Below are 12,057 nucleotides of genomic sequence, written 5' to 3'. Positions count from 1 at the left end.
ATAGTGGGTAGAAATTTAGAACGAAGGTTGTAAGGAAAGCCTTAATCCAAGAAATACAAAAAGTTACGTCAATCATAGTGGGGCCAATATTATAGTCAGGGGGCATTTTTTTGGACAAGTTATTGGCCCAATTTATAGAGAGGAGGGTATTACGCTGTCGGAAGTCTACAAAAACAGTTTGTCTAATGTGATATTGCCGTAAGCATTCCAGGAAATGCATGGATTATTCAGCGCGATCATGACCTCTAGGACATGTGTAACGTGGTAAAACAATGGATTTCCGATGAAAATTTGCGGGTGCTTGACTAGCCTGTTCAGTCGCCTAAAGTAAAAGTCATAAAACAAGCTTTGGAAAGCTGTAAAATGAAAAATTGGTACGAAATGTTTGCAAAAGGCTTACGAAATCTATTTGAACCTGAACCATAGGATATCATTGACCGTTTACTCCTAACCAATGGCAAAAAATTGCGCAGAAGTAATCAAACGGCATGGCTATAGTATTAACATTTATCGTTAAAAGTTACCAATACTTTAATTATTTTTAAATATATGTGACACTTAAATTAGTTGCAAATGTTTTGAATAGCCAAAAACTCTAATTTAAAAAAAAATATAAATTATCAAAAAACTTTTATCGTTAGTTCCGTTATTTCCTTGAATCTTTGAAATTGACATAATAAGCAACAACATTGCATTAAAATTTGTGTTTTAATATTTTTATTTTCATTATTATTACGGTTTATTTTCAACAGGGAATGTAGTTGCAAATGTTTTGAACAGCACTGTACATCAATACCTTTATGGTATAAATATTAATACAGCTTAGGTATTATTTTCAATACTATATTGGTATTTTCATAATACCATATGGTACTTTCATGCTTTGCGTACAGCTTGTACCGTTCGGTATTGATATTGTAACGTACGGTATCGATTTGAGCCCGTATGGTAATAATTTTTCTATGGGTGTATCGTCTACTGGAACTAGATGGTTTTCGTTTAGTAAAGAGCCGCGATGTGTAATGTTTTGAGACGAGTCTCCACAAAAACAATCAAACAAGAAAGTGATGGCACAGATGATGATGATACGACTAATGGTGATGGCAGAAATATCAGTGATGGTACAAATGGTGATGGTGGTACTGTTTGCTCCAACGTTTTTGAAGACAGTGTTGAGTTGTCAACAGACAGTGAAAGCAGACATTCATTTTATGATCCCCCAGAATAAAATCAAGTTGAACCCGAATTTGAGACAAATGAAAATAACACCGTCCGTCGTTCAGTCCGCACTCCAAAGCCTATTCATATGAAAGACTATTATTTGTATTTAGTGGAGACTGACGTTGTTGATGATCCATTATCTGTGGATGAAGCTTTAAATAGTGTTGACAGTAAGCGGTGGAGGCAAGCCATGGTTACGGAATACAAATCCTTAATGGACAAGAAACCCTAGGTTAGGTTAGGTTAAAGTGGCAGCCCGATTAAGATTCAGGCTCACTTAGACTACTCAGTCCATTGTGTTACCACATTAACTAAAAGTACCTATTACATATGGGCACTTCTAGTTTTAACCGCTGAACCTTCTCGATTATTTTCTTCTGTTGAACCAACCAGATTGTTCCAAAAACATTAGCAGATTGCTTAAGTTAACGTTTTCCATGTCCGCCAGTAATCTGAAGCTATATGCCCCTAAAATTTGCTTACGCCTTACACAAAATGCAGGACACTCACACAAGAGGTGTTTTATTGATTCCTTTTCCTCCGCATCATGACAGCTCATACAATAGTCATTATACTTCGCACCAATAGTTTTTGCAAAATCGCCTATCAGGCAGCGACCCGTTATAGCAGATATCAGGAGTGATATCTGGCGTCTCGAGAACACCAGCATATCTAGTGTGCGGTTTAAGTTTAAATGGGGCCATATTTGCTTGGTGTCGTTACAACCCTTGCAATTCTCCCATCGAACATTTGCCATCATGACACCCTAGACATTGGTCGACTTACCTCCAAATGCTAAACTTATAAAATGCAAATTGGATATTAAGAAAAAGCGTGATGAATGAAAATGGATTTGTTCAGCGGTATAAGGCTCGATTAGTAATTAAGGGATGTTCACAGATGCCTGGTATTTACTTTCAGGGGACTTATTCTCCAGTCGTCCGTTACACGTCAATGAGATATTTATTGTCAATAGCAGCCAAATACGATCTTGAAACTGAGCAGAGGGATGTGGTAACCGCTTTTTTGCAAGGAGATTTAGATGAGCAAATATATATGGTTCCACCAGAGGGTATATATAGCGAAACCAATGGTAAGGTTTGCAAACTTAATAAGGCTATCTACGACTTAAAACAAGCGACTCGTCAGTGGAATATAAAATTGGATACCATTTTGAAAAGTTTGAAACTGAAGCAGTCAATATTAGACCCATGCCATTAATTTGATATTAGTGGCTCCAATATATTTATCATCGCCGTTTATGTTCATGACCTGTTAATTTTCACTAATAAGACTGCGCATAAATCAAAGGTGAAACAGGAGCTTCAAAGAAAATTTTCTATGAAAGATTTAGGAGAAGCGAAAAGTTGCGTTGGGCTACGAATAAGAAGAGATCGCCAGAAGGGTGAGATTTATATAGACCAATCAACGTATGCTGCCGAGTTTTTGAAACGATTTAATATGAATGAATGCAAACCAGTTTCGACGCCTTTTGATTTGAATGTGAAGCTAACAAAGTCTCGATCGGATTTAAAGTGTTCCGATAACATTCCGTATCAAGAAGCCATAGGCTGTCTTCTATATTTGTTTCAGGAAACACGACCAGACTTGGCATATGCAGTGAATTATCTGAATAAATTCAACAATAATTTTGATAATTCGCATTGGACATCTGTGAAGCGTATCTTTAGGTACCTTAAGGGTACAATAGATACAAAAATTACCTACAAAAAAAATGCTGATTTTGAAATATGTGGTTATTGCGATGCCGACTATTTAGAAGATCGTGCACAGGGTATGTGTTTATTCATAAAGGTGCTATTAGCTGAAACAACAAGCGACATGGCTATGGCAGCAGCTGTACCGGAGGCCGAGTGGTGACAATAAAAGTGCCTTAAACCTGGCAGCGACGGACGTTTTCCATGCTCGGTCAAAGCACATAAACGTGCGTCATCATTTTGTTCGGGATAAATTAAACGATGGCCATATAAGGCTTCAATATAAATCGTCAGAGAATATGGCAGCTGATTTCCTTACAAAACCAGTGTCTGAGGAAAAACTCTTGAAATGTGCCTCGATGTTGGGGCTTACATTTGTATAGCCAGCTTTTAGTGGAGAGGTCCCTCTCTTGTTTAACATCTCTTCAAAGAAGCTCGCATAATAAAACTCAACTCTCATTTCACTAATTTAGTCGTGTTTTAATTAAACCATCACAATAAAGCCGGTTAAAATTTTGTAAAATTTACCAATTTTAGTGAATGATTTTGTAATGGCATTCTTCTGCCTATTTAAACTAGTTTTCTCGGTATTGCTTGCCATACAAAATTCTAAAGTCGTATTTCATTCTAGTAAATAAGGTAAATTGTATGCTTTTATAGTATAGTTTTTGACAACTTTTTCTTTGTGTGTATAATGAAATATGGAAACAAATACAAGAATATTACGGCGTTCCCACCAAGCATGTTTTGGGATTTGAAATGTTTTCCTTTTATAAGTATTTAAAAACGAAGAAGAAGAATAAAACAATTGAAATAATTTTGTGAATTCATACAGGAATTTATATTTTTATTATTTCTTCGAAAAGGGTAAGTTTATCAATTTTTTAACATAATATCCATAAGGTCGGTATTAAGATCGCATTTCCAATTGTCGATGAGGATCACTCCCTTTAAAAAAGTTGCTGTTTGTTCTTCTAGAGATTGTTTTTGACTTTATTAACTATACTCGAACTTAGTACCCATCTAAAGTATGATGCAACATAAGGGCTCTTTAAAAATCCATAATTTGACTACGTTTTCTCGATTTTATATCCATAGGAAACATATACTTTGGCTCACAATTTCACATGCGCTCCGTAATATCAAACATTCTGCTTTAGCTCATATCACACTACAAGAATGCTGTTGCTGGAATTTTTCAGTAGAAATTGGATTCCTTGCGATTCAATTTACTTGTTTAGAGGCTGTATGTATATTTCATGTGTAATAAATATATATTAAGAGTGATCATAAATTTTGAGTTTTATTTGGGGTAACCAGTAATAAATATTTGTAATAAATCGAAAGAAGCGAATAGAAACAGCAATTTTTGACTATTTTAACATTTTTATTTTAATTTCTGTCAAAAAGTGCTTTCTCAAATAAGCCACTTAAAAATTTGTAAAATTTACCAATTTTATTGCATGATTTTGCAATGACATTCTTCTGTTTAACTATAGTCAGAAATTTACGATGGTTATAAATATTGAGCGTTGTAACAGCGTTGGAAGCCAACGTTGAAACAACGCTTGCTAATCAAATTAATTGACGGTTTTTAAATGGTAAATTTTCCATAAAATTATCGTTGAAAATGCATGTTCCATCCACGTCCAATGGTTTTTAATGAGTAATGGATGTATTATTGTTGATATGAATTGATTTATAATAGGATAATGTTCCTTTATTATATAAAGTGAATATGTACATTAACAGTGAAACCACTAGGAACAACAATTTTGGTTAATTTTACAAATGAGGCAATTGTAGAAAGTTTTAACTTAACTAAACGCTGACATCACGCCAAAACCCAAATATAAGTACTTATTTATCGTCTAATTGAAGAAATTTTGTTAGACATAATTACTTTTTTTTCACATGTTAAGGTGAGTATTAACTTCGAGTTTAGTCGCTTAAATCGCTAAAGTGAAAACTAAATCAGTAAGAAAAATGCATAAAATTATACATATTTGTTGCAAATTTTATTATAACTTGATGGGGAAAAGTCCAAAGCAAATTTTCACAAAGTTTGTATTCCTTAAAACGGATTATTAAAGAAAAGTAATCGTGATAAAATGATTTTAGCGGCTTAAGGTGGGTATTAAGTTCGAGTTTAGCCACTAAAATCGCAAATTTTTCACGCTTACTTTTCTTTAACAATCCATTTTAAGTAATACAAACTTTGTGAAAATTTGCTTTGTAATATTCCCCATCAAGTTATAATGAAATCTGCAAAAAATATGCATAATTTTATGCCTTTTAAGATTTAGTTTTCACTTTAGTGAAAAAATGCGACTAAACTCGAACTTAATACTCACCTTTAGTGTCGGGAATTTTCTTTTTATAATTTAGGAATTTGAGATGGTAACACTGAAAAAATGCAACTCTGTGTACAAGAAACAACAATTCATAAACAAACGGGAAACAGTTATAACGGCGAAAACAAGCGTCATTTCGAAATAAGAAAATAAAATAAAAAATAAATATTGGTAAAATATCTCAAAATCTTAACAAAAGGAAAATTAACACCCTTGGTACAACTGAAGGTAAGAAAAATGTCGTGCAATAAAGAATTCATTTCTTTATATTTTCAATTTGTTTCTACAGATACTGATAAAAGGTTGGACTCCATTGGAACGATGCCTTTCGTAGGAAAGAATCAAGCAAAGCGACAAAAGCTAATACACAGAAGAGGTACATTTTGAAATCCTGAATTTATATAATTGTTTTAATTCATTTTTCACTTTACAGATGCTATAGATGATAATTTGGATTCGAGACGGAGGATCACAGTATGCCATCCCATTCCGTAAATAAGGATGACGAGAGTAAGGAAATGTATTTCGCCCAATAGAGGCCATTATCAACAAATGTTATTCTTTATCTTTCTATGTAGCTTCATTCAGGGATGAAGTTAGAAGAGAGTTAAGGACGAAATTGGAGAGATAAAAAATGAGTTGAAGAATGAAATTTGCAGTTTACGTATAAAATATTGTTTTCATGACGCTTTGAAAACGTTGTTAAATACAATCGATACACCGTGGAATGATGTTATCATTTAGGGGTTGTAACAACGCTTTTTCCCACCGTGTATCAACCGTTCACAACGCTTTTACAACGCTTTTCCGATGGTTTTTTTCTGACTGGGTAGTTTTCTCTGTATTGCTTGCCATACAAACTTCTAAAGTCGTATTTCATACTAGTAAATTAGGTAAATTGTTTGCTTTTATAGTATGGTTTTTGACAATTTTTTCTTTGTGTGTAGTTATTTAATTAAAAACGAAAATGCAGAGCTAAAACATATTTATTACGCTTAAAATTGTTAAAGGTAAATTAGTGAACAATTCTTTCTTTCTCTTTCCATTCCATTAAAGTGATAGTTTTCAGATATTTTTCCAGACACGCTACCTTCATTAAGAATATATGTTACACTGATAGACGCTGGAGCACCAGCCGAATATAAATCAACAAAATGTATTTTTTAGGCATTATGTTCAATGTGTTTTTATTCGTATAAATGTTATACGTGGAATAATTTATAAATTTTTATTCAAATTAATAAGCATTTAAACAATCGTATTTTCCTTGACCACAATGATTCTTTTACAACTATTTTAAAATTAACTTTTTCTAATAGATTGAAAGGGCTCTTATTGGCGTCGTTTTAAATTTATCTAAAAAGGCATCTAATAATTGCACTCATGCGATACTTTTTTGTAGTAACATGGCGTGGTACAACTTCTCAATAGTAAAGGCATTTTTGCGACGATTTTAGGTTATCGTATACAACTTTTTTCGACGTGATGTGGATTCTCAGAAGTGCCGTGAAATTTAAAAAAATTTTGGCAGTTACTGGATGCCGTTCACGTACTTTTCAGCAATTTTAAGCAAATAAAGTATAATACACTACCTGCCAGCATTTCAAAGTTCCATTTCGTCCCCATCACTACCAAAGACTCATATGTGGCACTACAACAATCACCAATTGTGATGGGGGAAATGTACCAAAAAGCGCACATGCAAATATTTTGCCATCACTATTGTTACAAGAGCCATTTTGATATACACTGGTACAAAAAAAGCGGTACGTGGCTACTACCGTTTGGTATTAATAGATTGGTTCACGTTACCTTTCAATTTTGATACGCTTTATATCGAATCATTTACATCCGGTATTATTATGGTATTAACTATCATATCCCCATAACATATGATATGTCGCCGTTGTAGTTTATTTTCTTCACATAAAGTAAGTAGGTGAGTATATTACAATATTTCTTCGAAAACGTGACGACCAATAAACTAAATTTGTGAAGCTTTGGTAAGTTTAATATGTTTTAGCATTATAAATTTTTTGTTAATTCGGCATTCTTTTCTCATTAGATGCGTAAGAGACGTACAAAAGCTTTCCAAATCTTACAGCAAATAACTTGAGGCATGCAGTGCCTGCGATGGGAAATAGAATTTTGAGAATAACTTTTAGAAAATAATGAGATGAAGAAATGACCGCTTAGGTATTATTTTCAATACCACACTGGTATTTTCATAATACCATATGGTACTTTCATGCTTTGCGTACCGCTTATACCATTAGGTATTGATATTGTACCATACGGGGTTGGCTAACTATCAATAACGTTCGGTATCGATTTGAGCCCGTATGGTAATAATTTTTCTATAGGTGTTCAAATCATATCTTATAGCAGAGCGCACGGTTACAGCGGAAGAAGTACACTATATTTATTACTAAATGTCAATAACATAAGGAATACAATAAATGTCATAATACATAAATATATACAAATAGGGATATAATAGGATATGTAGATTACATGATAGTATAATACCAATACTCCTCCTAAATCTGGATATTCTATTAAACCCCATTGCCTTTCTGAATAATTCCAATTTATTCTTCTCAAGCGGTTTCGTTAGGATATCAGCAACTTGTACGTTTGTGCTTATGTAGTTCACCTTAAACTTTCCATTTTGTAATTGATCTTGCACAAAGTGATTGTGTGTTTAGTTCTGGAGTAGTCTCCACTTGCTGATGATTATCGCAAGCTATTTGCATCGATTTTGGACTCGGGCAAAAATTTGATTCTATACCACTCCACTATATTGCTTCTTGAACAGTTGCTGAAAGAGCAATATATTCAGCTTCACACGATGAGAGGGCTACGGGTTGTTGCCGTATTGAGCACCAGGATATGGCTCTTCCTTGAGCGACAAAGGCATAGCCTATCAAAGATTTCCTATCATCAACACTACCAGCCCAGTCTGCGTCAGTGTATTCGATGATATCACTTCTCTCATCTTTCACGAAATTCAATTTTAATTTTGAGGTGCCACGCAAATACCTTAAAATATGTTTTACTGCTAACCAATGATGGGTTCCAGGATTTGCGTTGAAGCAACTCAATTTATTTACAGCGAATGTAATGTCTGGTCAAGTGCATTGAGACAAATACATAAGACATCCGATAGCTTCCTGGTACGCAATATTTTCCATTTTCTTCATTTCCTCGGATGTGGTAGTACCTTGTTTAATTCTTTGGTACCTTGTTTAATTCTTTGTTCCAAACTCTGCTTGACTGTTTTAGTCCATACAATGCTTTATTTAGACGACATACTTTTGACGCATTATGATGATCCGTGTATTGCGGTGGCTGTTCCATGTGGATCTCCTCTTCAATATTGCCTTGAAGAAATGCTGTGACAGCATCCATTTGTTCAACTTGTAGATTTAGTTTTGCCGCGATTGCAAAAAGGTATCGTAGGGAACTATGACGTATAACTGGCGAGTACGTGATTCGCATCTGGCCGTGCCAATGCTTCTTCTAGCGTCGCCGGATCATCCATGTATGTCTGAAACAAATGTGATGCAGTATTTTGTTTATTTTTAAAATTAGTTTCAAAATACTTGCCTTTAAATATGCGCCCCTCATCGCCGTGCTTAACCATAATATAATAATAATAATAATTCGTTGAGTATTCTCAGCGCCTTCATGTTTTCCATTCTCAGTACTGAGTCTATATCATGCGTATAGATTCCGGATGACTCCAATCTGATAAGAAGCATTCTTCGGTTGGTAAGGTCCCCTTCAGGACAATGGAAAGTAAGATGGTCTAAGGTGTGGATATCACCGCATGTGCAGCGGTCTGACTCCACCAGGTCTAGTCCGAGTAGGAGCGTCCTTGCTTGGTTGTGGCCAAATCGAATTCTGCATGTCATCGTGATTACTCTGCGGATCAGTTTCGCTTGTTTGAACCATGGCGTTTGATTGACCTTGGGGTTAAACGAATATAAACGACGACCAAATGGGCTCGTGTCCCATCTTTGTTGCCATGAATCTATTATCCTACGTTTGTCCAAATTCGACAGGTCTTGATGATGTATTTCTGGATAGGTTAGGGCATCGTCATAATCGACTGCTAGTGAGTCCACATGTTCATTCCCTTCGATACCACAGTGGCTTGGTATCCAAAGGAAGTTGATCGAGAAACCTGATATTTCAAGCCCGTATATCTCATTCTTTATTTCAAGAATGTAAGGGTGAAATCCTTTTCCCTTGATGTTCTGTGTAGCCATTAAAACGGATTGACTGTCTGAAATAATTAAGAACTTACCGGGCTCGCACGTTTTAATAAGTAGAAGAGCTTCAAGTATTGCCTTGGACTCGGCTGAAAAAATGGGACAACGGGTGTCTAATGAAAATGACGCCTCTAAATCCATTGATGGTATCCAGACGGCACTGCAGGTCTTGTCCGTGGTCTTTGATCCATCCATGTATATTCTGGTGTGCGTCGGAAATTTGTTTCCGATGAGCCCTTCAAATTTTCGTATTATGGTGTCAGTATCATGTTGTGATTTTCTAGCCTTCAAATATGTGACTTTTGCGCCACTTATGACGGCCCTATAAGGAAGGGCATATTGCAAATGTTTCCCGATCCTGATGATGCTCCCATTAAGCTTTGCGTCGTACATAGCAAATAATTTTGGTTTTGTGGTAAATTTGGAATTAAATTCTTGTATTAATTTATTGGCAGGCAAATGTGTGTTAGCTACAAGATTGTTGATGTATTTTTCGGCCATGTATGATAATCGTTCTTTCAGCGGTATAACGCTCGCCCCCTGTTCTAGTGCTAATGTGTGGTTCGAAATCATGGCTCCGAGGGCGATTCGCAATGCTTTATATTGGATGCGTTCGATTCTGATTATCTTATACCCCGGGCAGTCTACCAGAAGAGGGGCCATGTATTCAATTATTGGCCTAATAACACCAATATATAGTGAAATGATGAGGTATGGGTTGGAACCACATGATATCCCACATAGTGCTCTTAAGATGTTCATGAATTGAAATGAGTTGCTCACTATATGTTTAATATACGGTTCTGGGTCTAGGCGACAATTAATGGGGTATCCAAGAAAATTTAAGTTGTCTGTAAATTCCACTAGAGTATTCTCTATATGGGTATCTGGTTGTGAGACGTGGCGTCTCGAATCCCGTGGGGCAAATAGCCGATATTCCAAGCCTGTTCATTTAGACGTTCAACGACAGAATTGAGCGCATCTTGAATCCTTTGTCTCACTTGTTCCAGATTGTAGCCGGAATCAAAAATTACCAAATCAAAGGCATATCCCAATACATTGACGTTTAAGTACTCAAAATGTGTGTTTATATACACGTTGAAGCATAAGGGGCTCATTACGGAGCCCTGAGGCGTTCCACTGTGTGATATCATCCTTTTACTTACCCCATCAGTTTCGATTATAAGTTCCTTATAGCGGAACATGTTGTAAATGACATTAATGTAATGTTCCTTAACATTAAGGAGCCTATATCTCTCCATCAGGATCTCAATCTTAACGTTCTCAAAGGCACTTTTTATATCAAGAAAGACCGAAATCATATACTTGCCTTCCGTTCTGGCCAGTTGCGCAGCAAACCACAGCGCTACGACATTGTCGCGCGTGCTTCGGCCCTTGCGGAAACCAGCTTGGAGGTTACTTAGTTTATTCTGAGACTCCAGTTCGTGGTCTATTCTTCTAAAAATCATTCTCTCAAATATTTTACGAGTGCACGATATCATTGCAATTGAGCGGAATGAGTGCGGGTCACCTGGGTCTTTGCCTTTTTTATGTATAGGAACGACCTTATATTCCATCCATGATCTTGGTATATTCCCACTTAGAAGAACTTCGTTGTACATAGTTAGTAATCTGGATTTTATATCACTGTCAAAATTCTTCATGTGCCCATGTCTTAAACCGTCAAGACCAGCTGATGTGTCTTTTGCTTCTGAGATTGCCGCATCTAGCTCCTGTATAGATAATATTATGTCATTATCTGTCTCTGGAATATTTTTAGGGCCATTAACCGGGCCTATGGGGCCCAATACTATCTCACAGAAACCCTCTAGGCACACAGGAGACATCGAATGAGTTCTGGGGCTGTACATGCCACGAAATTTCTTTATGGTGTTCCAAAGTTCTATGGGAGTAGTATCCCAATTGATGTTCTCACACGTTCTTCTCCATGCTTTGCGTTTTTCTTCTCTTATAACATAGAAATATTCATTTCTTTTGACATTCAATCTCTCAAAATTTGCACGCGTCGGACGTCTTTTAAATTGAGATAAACATTTTATTTGTTCCGCTTTTTTTTTTGTACCCCTCGCGTTCCACCACAAATTGTCCGAGTAGATTTTTCTTTTCTCTCAGTCTTGAGTTTTTCATAAAAGAGTTTTGAAAGCGTGTCAAATTTATGATCTTCGGGAGACAATATTTCGGCTTCCTCTATGATGTCCAAGACTCTCTGGTTCAGTTTTTTAGCTGGAATATTCTTGGGAACTCCATATGTTTTAGTTCTCAGTTTCATTCGTAGTTGTATGCCAATTTCAATTGCACAGTGGACACTACCGAATGTCTCGTTTAGTGTCCCCCACGTCGCCATTAAAGATATCGGTGGGCTGCATATGGTGAGATCTATTGCAGATGGGTTTGGGCACTCAAAAAAGGTTCTGGATCCATCGTTCAAGAGGCATAGGTGGTTGTCCTCAATAGAATTAAGAATCT

At 35.9% G+C, this 12,057-nt stretch overlaps 1 protein-coding gene and 1 long non-coding RNA gene across 2 annotated transcripts; both read left to right on the top strand.

Annotated features, from left to right (window-relative positions):
• Positions 1 to 2,682: 2,682 nt before the first annotated feature.
• Positions 2,683 to 3,102, top strand: LOC142235473 (uncharacterized). Its single transcript, XM_075306725.1, has one exon. It carries the CDS (start codon positions 2,683 to 2,685, stop codon positions 3,100 to 3,102), a length of 420 nt encoding a protein of 139 aa, XP_075162840.1.
• Positions 3,103 to 5,580: 2,478 nt separating this feature from the next.
• Positions 5,581 to 5,902, top strand: LOC142233548 (uncharacterized). The gene is made up of 3 exons (XR_012721431.1): positions 5,581 to 5,669; positions 5,727 to 5,803; positions 5,872 to 5,902. It is a non-coding gene; the product is annotated as an uncharacterized LOC142233548 (long non-coding RNA).
• The last annotated feature ends 6,155 nt before the right edge of the window (positions 5,903 to 12,057 follow it).

The sequence above is a fragment of the Haematobia irritans genome, chromosome 4, assembly GCF_050003625.1.
Source record: "Haematobia irritans isolate KBUSLIRL chromosome 4, ASM5000362v1, whole genome shotgun sequence".
Classification (NCBI taxonomy): Eukaryota; Metazoa; Arthropoda; class Insecta; order Diptera; family Muscidae; genus Haematobia; species Haematobia irritans.
This window is presented reverse-complemented; position numbering and strand designations above follow the sequence as displayed.